The sequence below is a fragment of the Lepidochelys kempii genome, chromosome 2 (assembly GCF_965140265.1).
Source record: "Lepidochelys kempii isolate rLepKem1 chromosome 2, rLepKem1.hap2, whole genome shotgun sequence".
NCBI lineage: Eukaryota > Metazoa > Chordata > Testudines > Cheloniidae > Lepidochelys > Lepidochelys kempii.
The window spans coordinates 60,622,715-60,637,899 of NC_133257.1; the positions used below are offsets into that span (position 1 = coordinate 60,622,715).

General features: G+C 39.7%; 1 protein-coding gene across 3 annotated transcripts in view; it reads right to left on the reverse strand.

Moving 5' to 3' along the window:
* Positions 1 to 15,185, reverse strand: part of PREX2 (phosphatidylinositol-3,4,5-trisphosphate dependent Rac exchange factor 2) — a 328,942-nt gene that overhangs the window by 7,865 nt on the left and 305,892 nt on the right. The window contains exon 40 of one of the 3 annotated variants that reach the window (XR_012157169.1): positions 3,216 to 3,338. Coding sequence is in view for 2 of the 3 variants with exons in the window: in XM_073330905.1 (XP_073187006.1) it covers positions 3,317 to 3,338 (22 nt within the window). In the remaining variant the exon portion in view is untranslated. Of the gene's footprint in view, positions 1 to 3,144; positions 3,339 to 15,185 lie in introns of those variants that run through there. The other 2 variants (XM_073330905.1, XM_073330907.1) reach the window with 2 other exon arrangements.

Genomic DNA, 15,185 nt, shown 5'->3' on the forward strand with positions numbered 1-15,185 from the left:
TTGGGAGTGGTTTTTAAGGAAATATGACAAACTGATACACTCATTGAGCAAATTCCTTGATAAGGATGCTGTAACTACAACAGGCTGTAATCTCACCAAAGTGTTCTGGCAATAATCATAAAGAATTTTTGAGTGGTTTGCTATGAATAGAATGAAAATGTGAAATTATAGCTTTAATCTGTACCTTTTCAGAATGGATGATTTAACATAATAATTAAAAATATTAAACCCCTCATCTGTCACTGGTCTAGCCTCTTTCTCCTTCACCTCATTTCTAGTCTCTCAGAATGGCAGGTTTGTTTTTTAAAACACTCTACATTACAGTCACAGCCTATAAAAACTTACCAATTGTACATAAAACTTAAATCAATACTGTTGACCCTCTGGCCCACGTCTTTAGCCAATAATGGGAGCATTTCAGGATTGTGTCCTTTAGGAGGAGAAATTAGTTACACAAATTGTATATGTTCTTTCACGTTATCTTGTTTATTTGCAAAGAATGTATAACAAAGTCCTGTTTCCCTGAACACAGTAAAAACAAACATCAGCAGGCAGTTTCCTTGATCAGAAATCCTCAGGTGTGTTACTTCAATGAGTCCTGTCCCTTTCAACTCTTCTGTAGGCTTTCTGCTGGCATTTTTCTGCCTCTAACACACATAGGCTTTAAAACCAATATCCTAGCCCAAGGGCTTTTAATCAGGGAAACCCCTGATAATCTGCCTACCCCAGCTCTGGCCAGGTCATGTGGCTCAGTGCTTCGGGTGGCGGTTTCCATTTGGCTGTAGCTCTTTTGACTGCATAAAGAGGTTAATTGATCCTTCCACTGAGCCTGAAGGAGGGTGCTTGACACACTCACTGACTTTAACAAGGTCTATAATTGTCTTTGGATCATGTACACACCTTCCCACTCCCCTGGTGGCAACCATAAGCAGCTCTGAGCACAACAGTATGGTAAATTCATCATCTATGCATTGTGAGTCCCTATAATTACCATGCAAAATACTTTGGCCACTGCTCACACTGAGGTTATCCAACTTGAAATACTTGTTTAATTATCTCAGGTAACTGGCAAGTTTTTAAGTTCCCTCACTGAATAGGATAATTGTATACAGTACTATTTTACAATTATTTTCTAATTAGAATTGAACAATTGTGTTTATTGTTGTACTGTGATCTCTCACAAGCTAACAGGTCTGTTTGGGACAAGTTTGGATGGGAGACTTCTAAGCTGCACAGGGGTGCTGTATCAAGTTGTTAGAGGTTCAGTAAATGGCAGTTTATTGTGAGTCAGTAGTGACCCAAAACAAAATAGTCTAGAAAGCACTTGGCTACTGGAGAGGTTCCCTTTCAAATCAAGGGTAAAACCCACTCTGTAATAATAATGGGTCAAATCCAGAATTCCTTCCTCAACAGAATTTTTCATGAGTAAAAACTTGAGTATTTGGCCAGTGAATAATAAAACCTTTCACTTGGTTGGAGGCTTTAGTCATAGAATCTCATTGAAATGAATGAGAGTACACAGGGAGTAAGTACTACTCAAAATGAGTAAGAGTGGCACAGACACTAGTTAGTGCCATCTTTTTAAGGTAAGTGAACACACTTATACAGGTAGTCCCATTGAATTTAGTGGAACTAACAGAGAGAGTAAACACTCAATCACATGAGTAAGGGCTCCATAATCTAGTCCTAAGTAATTAAGTATTTATGGCACTCCTCATGTGTAGGATATTTAGTCCTTGTGAAATTTCATTGTGGGTAATAATTCTGCCTACTTACATTTTCCCTGAATTTTTAGTTGGAGCCTCAAGTTAAGCAGAGAAATACCCATCTCTAAGGTTTCAGGCTTAGTTACAGGGAAATTCCCTCTCCCCGCTCCCCCAAATATAGCCAAAATAGAACTAAAATCATTTGTACACCACTCTTTAAACAACACAGATTTATAAACAGAGTAGCTTTTCCGTCTCTGGACTCTCCTAGGTCTGATTCAACTCCTAGCTGGCTACTGTTCCCACAAGACAAATCTTTTCTTTTTTTCAAGATTCTGAGGCTAACCATTCAGCTGCCTGTTATTACCTCAGGTTCAGAGGATAAAGCTCATGCTTTCCTGTAGCTACCCTTAGCTCAGGAAGGACTCTTGAAAATGTGGTCCAGAACTACTGGATTTTAACCTCCAAATCACCAGGCAGTTGCACAAAAGGCTAATATTCTGGAGTGTACTAATGGGATGTTGTATGACAGACACAGGAGGTAATTGTCCCACTCTGCTCAGCACTTGTGAGGCCTCAGCTGTAGTTCTGTGTACAATTCTGGGCTCCCCGCTTGAAGAAAGATGTGGACAAATTGGAGAGAGTTCAGAGGAGAGTAACAAAATTGATAAAAGGTTTAGAAAACCTGACTTATGAGGAAAGGTTAAAAAAACCTGGCATGTTTAGTCTTGAGAAAAGAAGACAGAGGGGACCTGGTTGTCTTCAAATATGTAAAGGGCTGTTATAAAGAGGTTGGTGATGAGTTGTTTTCCCTGTCCACTGAAGGTAGGGCAAGAAGTAATGGGCTTAATCTGCAGCAAGGGAGATTTAGGTTAGACATCAGGAAAAAACTTTAACTGTAAGAATAGTAAAACTCTGGATTAGGGTTCCCAGGGAAGTTGTGGAATCTCCATCATTTGAAGTTTTTAAGAACAGGCTGGATGAACACTTGTCAGGGATGGTATAGGTTTACTTGGTTCTGCCTTAGTACAATGGGCTGGACTTGATGAGTTCTCGAGATCCCTTCCAGCCCTACAATTCTATGATTCTTTCATTCTGTGCTACTCAGTGGTTTAGTAGCACCTTCCAAGCATCTCTGAGTTAAGACACACAAACCATTTGTAGAGAGAAGGAGTGGAGTGATTTTCTTTGCTACCATAAAGGAGAGAAACTTTTTTAAAAAATGAAAGCTTAGGAGGTGGATTCTAGAGCACAATTCAGTAGGAGAGAGAGTACAGTCTGTATCAAATTATATGGCTGAAGAACTTCAGAAAACTTAGGACCCTGATAAAAAGCATCCATTACAAACTCATTTTTAAACTATCATGTGTGGCCCCTCTGAATTAAATAACTTTTGAGGCTGCAGCCAGGGTACAAAATTTTGAATGACAACCTTTAATATGAGAAATCCAGCATCTCTATGTTCATTCATAAGGAAAACATTTCAACCCCAGGTACAAAATGATCCACCTGCCGTAGTCCTTCTCTCCCAAAGTGATTGTTAATGTCTTCATCACATTTCTCTTGGTTGCAGAAAAATTAGTTATTTAGGTTTCCCCTAAAGATGCATCTCATTGTTGTCTCACTCTATTCCTGTAAGGAAAGAAAGGAGAAGAAATTTCAGTACAGGTGGAAGCTGGACTTTAATTTTTCTAGAATTAAAGCTGTATTCAATGAACAGCAGTCAATAATAGTGGCTCCCTCTTCTATACATTTTCAATATATTAAGATTGCCTCTACTTACTGAAGGTCACTCATAAAAAGATTTCTTTCTAAGTAGTTTCCTATAACAGCATTTCACTATCTATTGTTCTTTCAGAAATAAGATACAGAGTCCCCTTGGATAAATTAGTGGCTGTGTCCAATGATGAGAAAATTGAAAGGGCTACACAATTCTCAAAGCAAACCCCCAGAAGCATTGAAAATGAACAGCCAAAATTGTGCTTTTCTTTCTGTACCCAAAACTCCAGGGGAGTTTGTGATGCACAAAAAATGCAATATTAAAGCACTGTCTGTTTACAGTTCCTTGATTTATTTGCTTTTTGAAAGATCTGAACAAAGTCATTGAGAAATAAGTGATTATCAAGGAGTTTTGTGATACATTGTCAGGGTGTATTCTGCAGAAATGATGGATTTGATGTATAGTCAAACATACTTCAATAAAGAAATCCTTTCTGTCTTGTATCATCTTATTGTAGAATCTTAGTAAAATGCAATGGGGAACAGCTCTCTTGTCAAGGTGGTTTCTGCATTTGTTTTTATATAATGAATTAGGAACCTCCTAAGCAATTAAATAATGGAACAATTTCCTGTGTCATGAGAATGTCCAAAATATATTTCTCCCAGAAAAATTAGATTTAAAATGATGACACAAGTGCTATACCTTTAAAAAAAGCCTAAAATTAGATTTTCTGATGGGAAACTCTCTTCTACTATAACCCATGCCCTGTTGGTGCTCAAATGGTCTCCTGATCCTAGAAGATCCTTCCCTGCATTGGAAACTAGGCAGACAGGGACATTGGGTCTCCCTACTAGTTCCCCAAAACACAGAATTATTCCACTTGCCATTCCCCCAACACAGTAGAAACTCTGAAACATGTTTCCTTCTCTAATAGATAGCATGAAAGGAAATCTCACCAGAAATGTCCTCAACAGTCACAGCACTGCAGTGAACAACCATTTATGGTCAACATACTTTCTGAACAATCAAACAAACACAAAATGCCAGTAAATAGACCTTCATCATAACTTTGACATAATTGACTCAGGCCAGCTTATAATTGGTCTGTAGGGTCATAACCTCCTTATCCCAGCAAATTTCAATTAAAATATCACTTCCTTTCTTGTAGCCGTACTTCTGCAGCTAGGGCCTACTCCAAAGCTCTCTGAAGTCAATGAGAACCTTTGGCTTAGGGAGTTTTGGAGGCACTTGGGAAAAGAAGGTTCAGCACGCTCAGCGCACAAAGGCATTCTAAATAATGAATACATTGATGCAGAACTTTGCTTGAGTTGCTGTGTGCATAGATTGAATACAGAAATATTACTGAACATATTTTCCATAAACTCTCCCATGTACTAGCTCATTAGGCAGTAGATAGTGAGGCAGAAATAATTTCAATAACTGGATCTACAAATTGTATAACTTTTCTTTGAGTGCTTTAGAAAAAGTATCAGCCTGGCAGCTAGCCTGAAGAATATTGACATGGGCTTGAACTGACCTGATTGAGCTCTTCTTACAGGATTTGTCTACAAAATAGTCCTGAAATAATGAAATGAAATAATGTGCCTTTAAGTCACTGACAATGGTCAGGGGTGGTGCAAAGATGCACCACCTCAGCTGGAGCTCCTGGGCTTCTGGCAGGTGCTGTTTTTCTAGGAACTCAAGAGGAGCATGGCCCCTGTACCACTCTTTTAAGGATGTATGCCAGCTCCCTTAAATAGATTGTGTATGTAGGGTGTGGATGACATTAATCCACTCCTTCAGCCACGGTGGAGAGGTTAGCACTAGCGTCAGCATCTGTACTCCTGCCTCAGCCAAGCTTAGAGAGATGGCTAAAAGGAGCTGATGAGGGGTGGGGAGGTTGTGATGTGTGGCTATTCCCAATCACCCATGTTCAGAGGAGGGCATGAATGTAGAGGCAGATGACTCCCTACCTCACTCCCTACCTAGCTGTTCACATCAGCTCTTAACACCTAGTAAATGATAACTGCTGCCTTGAAAAGGCTACTGTCTCAATAGAGAAGATGACAAAGGGTAGGAGAAAGGAAATATCTTCACTTTAGTGATGGGGAACTGTGTTGTAGAGAGATTGTGATTTGCCCAAGGTTTTATATAAAGCATGTGACAGAGCTAGGATTTGAACCTTGACTTCCTGAGTACCAATCAAGTGCCTTAGCCACTTTTCCTCTAACTTTTTAAACATCATGGGACAGGCCAGTGGGAATTGCATGCAAAGTTTCTCTATGGATATTACAGCCCTCTAAGAGCTATGCTATAGCAAGAGAATTGAAAAATAGCATTAGCATAACCATGCATGCCACCTTAAACTATCCTTAATGTGATTTAGCTGTATCCATCTCATGACTTGAGATAAATACACATTCATTGGTGTTCTCTTCATGCTTTGGAAGACCAGGTGTTTTGTTTAAATACGGATGGTTTAGACACCTGGGAACTTGTGGCGAGACAAACTGCATCTGAGTCTGGGAATTAGCAATGGGCAAGAGCCAGCCAGTAGTCAGGCGGCGAGCTGAGGCAGTTTCATATTCAAGGGCATTTGGAAATGAAAGGTAGAGGACAGGAAGCTCTGAGTAGAAACCGGGAGCTCTTAACGGCCTTTTTTTTCCAGCAAGAGCTTAAATGTAATTCCTGCACACAAGAACTGGCAGTTTTAAGGGGAGATCTATAGTGCAGAGCCACAGGGAAAACAATCTTTAACTGAGCTAGAAGGGAAATCTAGCATATTGCTTTGACAGTGCCAGCCACCAGGATTTGGTGTTTGTGTTTGTAAGTAAAAATTTGCACAGATTTTAGCATTGAAACAGCAAAAACACAAAGATTGTTTTTTTTTAAAATATGTTTTTAAAACCATATTTCATCTTGTGTTTCTGAGGCAATCACAGTAAATTCCAGCTCATTCGTATGACGTTTTCTGCACAGATTGGTAAAGTTATTCAGCATTACAAGGCCTAAGTGACTTAGATGGCTAAGTCCTGTTTTCAAAAGTGATTTAGACACCTAGGAGCCTAAATCTCATTAAGTCAATGCACTTAGGAGCTTAAGTCACTTTTAAAAAATGAAACTTAGGATCCTACATCAGTTAGGTGTTGCATTGCTGAGCAGAGCACCATCTAAGTCATACAGGCCCTTTAAAAATCCAGACCTTAATTTTACTATGGACTAGAACATAGTTCCCTTTCTATTTATGTAGTTTTTAAACTTTTTATTAAGACAAGGTTACAATAAACAATTAACATATTACATCATATTACCTATTCAGGGTGGTTGGGCTAGAGCTCAAAATAGCTTTGTATGCTGGTGTCTTGTGATATTTGCAGGATACAGAAGACTCCTTAACAATTATAGAACAAGTGACTCTGAAATTTGGGTGGTATCAGGCTCCAAAATAAACTACAATAAATCTGAAAATTTAGGAGTTATATTCCTGAAAGGGTCAAAACAAACCATTGCCAGCTGCATTAATTGAAATGGGTCTAGGAATCTTTAAAATATTTAGGAATAAATATTGTGGCGAAAGATAAAAATCTTTTTAAGGCAAATTACCCTCCAGTGTGGAATAAAATAAAAGCTTTGGAAGAATGGAACAAATTTGAAATTTCTTGGCTAGGTTGAGTAGACTCAGTAAACATGCATATCCTCCTCAAGTTGTTATTTTTCTTTCAGTGCATCCCTATTGGTATTCCTGACATGACATTAAAAACATGGCAGGAGGAACTGTGAAAATTCATGTGGCAACATTAAAGTCAAAGGGTGAGTTCTAAAATTCTGTTTAAGTCTACAAAGGGCTAGCTTTCCCTGATTTGGCTTATTCTTTTGAGTAGGATACATAATAATAGGTGATCAACTGGGTTAACAATAGGCCATCCAAATACTGAGTAAAACTAGAACAGGACTGGAACTCAAATATAGCTATTTATAGTAAGGTTGGGTTAAAGAAATTTAGGTCACCAAAAATAAAAAGTCAACCATTCATCCAGACCATCTTACTTTGGACAAATATTCATAATTCCTGTTGTCGAGGCCCTCTCCCTTAGTTACCTTTCAATTTTTAAAAATGTGTTATTTTAGTCATTAATATTAATAATATTCTATTTTAGGGGCTTAGAGAAAAAGATACATTTCATCCATAATTATCTACTAACATGGTCAGTTATGACTGATCCCTTTATTAAAGTTGTTTTAATTTACTTTATTAGTTAATTATCATTTATATTAATACAAAATACTATTCAGAATCAAGCTTATACACAGTTGATATGGGACTCCTAGCTTTTTATTACATGACTATGATTTTTAATACTTGGCTGTATTGATGTATTCACACACCCACACATTTTATAATTAACTTAAGTAGCAAGCAGTAGAGAAGTGGACAACAGAGAATGGACTAAAATAATGATTTTCTAACATTGCTGATGTTCACTGGCATAAACAACTGATACAAACTGCATGAAAATAAATTATCTGTTTTGTCTCTTTTATAGCACTGACAGACTATCAATATTCACAGATTTTGCTTTATGTGCAAAACTTTTTGCACTACTCCGGTGGCTGACTCTGCTTCTGGCTAACCTACGGGCAGAACCTCTGAACATAGAAACAGTTACACTGGATTAGTACAATGCACATTTTTCCTCAGACATGATGGATACCATGAAAGCTTTTTTTCCCTATCTTCATGCCAGAATCCTGTGACTGGGACAGTGTGAGAGTGTCACTTTGATACACAGGTATAAGGAGATTTTCCCCACCCCCTCCCCCTCCCCCCGTAGACATCTGGTTTGGCAAATATTTGTGTTGTCTAGAATAAATCTTCCTTAAAAGGTATGGGAGTTGGCTATATGTAGAATGGAACACCGGTAGTGTAGCTAAAACTGTAATTTCACAAAAGGTGAATGAGGTTTCACTCTATTTAAAGCAGAACTGATGTGTTATCAAACCTTGCAACAATCTGACTCTACTTTATATTTCTTCACGTCATGAAGATACTAGACCAACTCTATGGAATGTACTGTATTAAGACAGAATGAAAAACTGAAAATTGCACTTGACTCACCACCTTTGAAATTCACGTGGCACCACTCTAATACCTTCTTCAGTCATGGGTAGAGTTAATTTCCCATGCCTCTTTATTTAGCCCCTCTGATAAGTCTGCCAGAAAGGGTCTCCATCGTAATGATGATGCTTTAATGTGAACATCACTGCACCGGGAACAAGATTTTGGGGGAGAAGAGTAGGGAACTAGACCGTGATCACACATTCAATTCAGAGTCCACAGAATAGACGTAATCTCAGAATGTGATATAGGCCATCATGTGCCAACAATGCCCCTCTGCCATGAACATTAGCCAAACCGGACAGTCTCTATGCAAAAGAATAAATGGACACAAATCTGACATCAGGAATTATAACATTCAAAACCAGTAGGAGAACACTTCAATCTCCCTGGTCACTCAATAACAGACCCAAAAGTGGCAACAACAACAAAACTTCAAAAGCAGACTCCAATGAGAAACTGCAGAACTGGAATTAATTTGCAAACAGGACATCATCAAATTAGGCCTGAATAAAGACTGGGAGTGGATGGATCATTACAAATACTAATTTCGCCCTTCTGTTACTCACACCTTCTTGTCAACTGTTTGAAATGGGCCACCCTCATTACCACTACAAAAAGTGATTTTTCCTCCCTTGGTATTTGACTGTTAATTGAATTGTCTTGTTAGCACTGACCCCCCACTTGGTAAGGCAACTCCCATATTTTCATATACTGTGTATATATACCTGCTACTGTATTTTCCACTCCATGCATCTGATGAAGTGGGTTTTAGCCCACAAAAGCTTATGCCCAAATAAATTTGTTAGTCTCTAAGGTGCCACAAGGACTCCTTGTTTTTTTTTGCTGCTATAGACTAACACGGCTACCACTCTGAAACCTGTCAGAATGTTTGTTATTCACTTTCAACCTGATCCACGTGTGAACTAGTGATATAGAGGTGAAACACTCCATATCCCATTTCTTATCCCCTGAATTATCCAGCCTCCACTCTCCCAACCAGTAGAACACCTAGTAGTGTTGCTATCACTTTTCCCTCCATAGATGCAACCTTATCATGTCTTAATATGCTAATATGTTGTGGGACACAAAGTAGCAAGCTACCCAGTTTGAACCATTATCACGTTCAGATTCCCAGCCACAGAGACATGTCTGTCAGTACCCATTGTCACTGCCTCTACTTCGAACTTTATCAATGTCCCTGTGCATAAGCAAGGACATATCTTGGACCTTTTGCTCTTATATGGTTTACAGCCAATGTAAATGTTAAGGATATGACTTAGGGGCAAACTAATAATCTCTATTATTCTTTTTGCAGAACCATCTTTGGACTCATTTAAAGTGGACAATAAAGTGCTTTATAACAATGTACAATATATGTAATTATTCCACTTATATCCTAACTGGTTCAAATTTTCTGTTTCCTAATTTCCTAGCAATTGAGGATATAAAGACTGCAGATAATGAACCAAATCCTGATCCTATTAAACTGAATGATAAATTTCTCCTTGCCATTCATGTGTAACATGATTTGGCCCTATAGGTCTGAGCATTAGTGAAGAGCATTGTACAATAAGTTATTTGGGAACAATTTCAATTGACTTACATGGATATCTTCCTCTCCAGGAACCTCCATCTGTTAGTCTTTTTGTAGATTGAGAGATACTTGGGGCAGAGACCTTGCCTCCTTGTCAGCATGGAAAGCATGAAGCATGTTGTGGATCCCCAGGAGATTTGTAAAGGTACAAAGAGCCATTATGAGCCCAACTCTCATTGAACCATTGGAAATCTCACCCACCCACCCACCCCACTAACAAATAATAAGTGACAACAAACAAGCTATGGAGTCAGATGTGGATAACTGCTTCTCAGCTGTCAGTACTGGCAGTAAAAAAAGAGTCTCGGAATCATGTTTAAAGCATCATATTGTTTGGTTGTTTTTCTGAAGGGCAGAGAAGAGACATATTGATTACTTTTCTTGTTGTACAGAAGTTGTGTTTTTCTTTAACAAAGGTGACGATCCAGACCATCAGAAAGTCTCTATCCCTTCCTTTCTCTTGTGTGATGAGCATCTAGATGAGGCAATGGAGTCCTGTACTGAGGTTTCAGATTTTAATGCTTTCTTTTAAAGTAAGGCCAGGGAATTAGTCCAGAAATAAAAGCCCACAGTCTGTTCTCTCCATCTCAGGCCCACAAGTGTCCTTCAACCATGTGCCAGTTCTGTACTTATTTCCAAGTATTACTCACACTATTAATTTTTAAGTCTGTGCTGTCATAACTCCAAACCACTTAACCTATTGTAAGCCCACTTCTTAATACAGGATGCATAAAAGCACGATCAAGTTTTCCATTGACTAGTGTCTATTATATTGCTAAAATATTTGATTGTTTCAGATTAACAGTTGTATTGACTTTACACGTTACCATCACTCAGTCTGGTTTCAAACACACTACAACACTGATCAAGATAACAAGCAAATTTGTTTCTGCACATTGATGATGGTATGTCATTGACTTTTGTGGTGCTGGGCAGAACTGTATTTGACGCAGTTAATCACATTGAGTTGTTTGCAATCATGTATTGGTTTGATAAGACCTACTGTATGACTGGCTGGTTTTGATCTGTCCCCTCTGATTGCCTGCACTCTGTTGCTCCTTGTCCTATCACAGCCGGCTGTCTTGGGCCCAGTTTTTTGTTACTAATCTAGGTGAACTAATGATGTTGACAAGTGTTCAGCTAGTGAGGCTCTCACTGGAAGTCTAGGTAGTTCTGATTCATTCAATCAGCCAATGGAAATTTGTCAATTCACTACACTGGGACCTGAACCAGATACTACACTGTATTGATATTTCTGATATTCACAGTAATATATACACGGTCAGAGTGCTCCCCAATTTCTAGAGGCCATGATGCTTCCTAATAGAAGTATAAATATCAAAAAAATTTCATGCACAGCAGTAGTCAAAAGTACAATTGCAACCCCCCACCCCACAAAATAAATTCTGTAGCTAAACGTGTACCTTCTTTAAACATGGTCTGGATGAAGAATCAAGAGAACAGGCATTTAAATAGAATCTAAGCTTTAACACACAAGGATTGTTTAGTGACGTACACCAATAGTGTCCTGTGGCTGGAGTCCAGCCACCCTGCATCTATTTCTCAGGTCTTTCAACTGAAGCCAGACACTCAGCACCTCGTGTTCATATGTTTCACAGTGTTGAGCACTTGTCCTCTTACCTTGCATCCTCACATTATTTCCTTCACTGAAGTACAGATATAGTTATGTCTATTTTCTGTTCGGTCTCGTTGATGGAGATGTATTCCTCCACCTTTTGGCTAGGTTAAGTACTGCTCAGGAGGATGCCCTCACTCCTGAGATGTTGTAAAGCAGCTGTGAGGATTTGAATACTGAAAATACATTTTTGGTGCCCCAGCAGAAGTGGGAGGCATTCAATTTTTTTGGAGGGTGATACAAGTCTGTGGTGTGTTAAATGTGGCATAATCTCTTAAAAATGGATGGTACCAAGGGAACAAAAAAAAACTTGTGCCCCAGAAGGAGGGATGGAAGAAACCCAATAATAAAAGGGAAAACAATTTCAGCCAATTAATATTCTACAGAAAATATCATTACTAAGCTGTTTACATGTGTAGTATTATAATAAACAAAATGAAATGCATAGCACATCCTAATTGCATACAGAGAGAACATTAGTAATAGAAGCAGATTTTTTTTTTAAATAATTCTGAGAAGCATTTAAAGGCAATAGTCACCAGTGAAGCTCATCGGGCATATATTTCATGCAAGACAAGGATTCAGTCTTGTCCTTGTCTAGTCTTGAAAAAGCACATTGGGTGAAATCTGCCTTCTGATTTATACATGTAGTGGGTCCCTCTTATAGCACTTCCTTACTAGAGACCCCATGGCAGTCTTGTGTGTGTGGAGCAGGAGCCGCTCAGACTCAGCATCCCTGCTGGTCTTCCACCGCTCCAGCACCTTTCAGGCAGTTGCAGATCTTGTAGGGAGGGCAAAAGGGTACCGCCCCACCAAAGGAACAAGTGTAGACTTTTTGTTTTAAAAGGGGGTGTGTGTGTGCGTGCACGCATGCTCACACATCTCCCAGGTCTAACACAGCAGATCCCTAGTGGCCCTGGGGTAGTCTTCCTCGCTCCTGTGGCACACACACAGTAATGATTTGCAATATTGGACTCATCAGCGTGGCACGCTGATTTCAGTGAGTTGTGGGGTGCTGGATTCACCACCCAAGCCACAGGCTGTGGTGCCTGTAGAATCCTGGAACATGTTCTGCTCTAACTGTCCCAAGTCGACCCTGCTGGCTCACTCTAACAGGTACCTAGAGCACACCAGCATGGGGAAGTTAGAGCCCAGCATGTGAGAGCTCTCTACAGTCATCACACCCATGGCTTCCCCCAGGAGCAAAAGAACGAAACTCAGCAGTAGGAGCAGTGCAGTAGCCAGGTCCCAGAGTGATTCTCCATAAGCAGCTCAACAGCAACTCAGGGAGGAAAAACTCCAGGAAGTAGAGACCACCACGGAGCAAATGGGGGCTTGACTCTCCTGCTGCATCCAACATTCTCTGCCACTTTTGGTGCTAGTACTGCCACTTAAAACAGTAGTTTGAGTCCCCACCTGCCCCAAAGCTCACCAGCCACCACTGCTTCTAGGTTACAGTGACTTAGCCCTCCAGCTAGGTCACTTACAGTTCTTCTCTTGTAGGGCACTCAAAGGCCAAAACAAGCATGAAGCAACATAAAACAAACTCTCCCCTTTCCTCTGGGAATTCTGGTCAGCGTTAGTCTTCCCCAGGCCCTAGCCAACCTTATGATCCTGAATGAGAGCTCCTGCACTCTCTCACTCCCCACCACAGGTCTTCTTTTTAAGCCCCTCCCTGAAAGCCTGCCTCATGCTCCAGCTGTCACAATTTGGGCTAATTGGGCCTTCAGTAGCCTATTAATCCCTTCCTGCCTGGTGTACTCCATTACCTTTTATTACTACTGTAGTATAATAATGCCTTTAGTTTCCCCTGACATGTGAGCTGTCATGGACGCTCTGTGCAATTGAATTTTTTTCCAGGCACCACTGTATAGTAACTGATTAGCTAAGAAATTTCCCCAAAACATTTTTTATTACATGCACATTTATGGACGAGGTCACAAATCATTCATGATTCCATGTCCTTCATTTCTCATCTCTGCATTGCTGCAGATTGTCGCTATCAATAATGAGATGATCAAGACTCAGGATGGTCAAGAAACAGGTCAAGCTTTGGGGCTTAGTCTGTATGGTCACTATTGCATCTCAGTAATTCAGCATTCAATTAAAATGAAACGTTTTGCAGCCAGTACTTGCTGTAATTTGAAGTTGCTGCCCTATTGAATATTTCCTGCACAGGATTCTGTAGAAGCTCATAAAATCTAAGTTTTGGCTGTTTTTTTTTCCCCTGAGGCTATTTGAATGCAAGCTTTCCTAAATTGCTTTGTGCCAATTAGCGATTGTGTATAAAGGAAAAGTCAACAAAAGTTTGAGCAACAGTTTAGATCTGGAAGCCTGTTTGAGTGAAAGAGAACATTTTCAACTAGAGAGGATATTGTCCTTCAGTTTCTGCTGTTTCTGTGCTCTGTTGAAAAGCTGCTATAGTCCTCCCCTAGATGTGGTTATATTCCAGTTGTGAGTGAAGAGCTTTCTATCTATGATGTGGTGTTATTTTCAAAACATTTTATAATTGATAAACATTAGACAGCTATAATGTTACACAGAGCTGTTGTGATCATTATTCATCCATACTCATTTACAACCCTAGGACCACTGAATTCTTTTAATTCTTAAGGCAATTTTTGGGAGGAACTTTAAAAACTTCTGAGATCAGTTCGCATTTCCAAAACTAGCCATCCAACACCGGAAAGGAATTTTTAAAATTATGCAGCTATCTTTTATTTTAAAACCAGGCCTAAATTTTGTCCATTCAAGCACTGGTCATGGAGGCTTCATCTTGTCCAGTTTGGTATATGCTAAATTACAACTTGCCTTGTCTTGACTAAAGTTTTAGAATGTGTTAGATGGAGCTATCTAACATTGTACCTTTAAGCCCTAGCCTAGACCAGGCCTGAGAGGAGATTAGAGTCTGCCAAGAGGTGGGATTGATGTGGCTAGAGAAACAATGAGACCATAATATGGTTAAATGCAGAGGATACGCCTTTATTAATAATTAATGGTTATCCCAGCTGGAAAGCAAACTATATCATCCCCTTTCTCCTATACTAGATGGGAGCCAGTAACCCAGCTTTGCACCATCCCCATCACCCAATGGTAGTGGTGGGTAGAAAAAATGCTAGAGCCAGGCCTAGATGCAGCACATGACAGCTTACTCCTTCTCCACATCATGAGGAAAAGGGAAGGAGGGAGAAGAGCGATGCAACAGTCACCAGTCACTGAAGGTGCAGATGGGGAAAAGAGAGGGCATTTGCAACACTCTTTGAGCTGCTCCTGGGCAATATGGCTTCTTCCCTGTGAAAGGTGTCTCCATTGGTCCTGGCCATGAGGTTCCGGTCTGGCTAATGGGATGAGCATTTTCAAAAAGACATCAGTGTGGTGTCCTAGCACCATGTTCAGAACACAGTAGAACT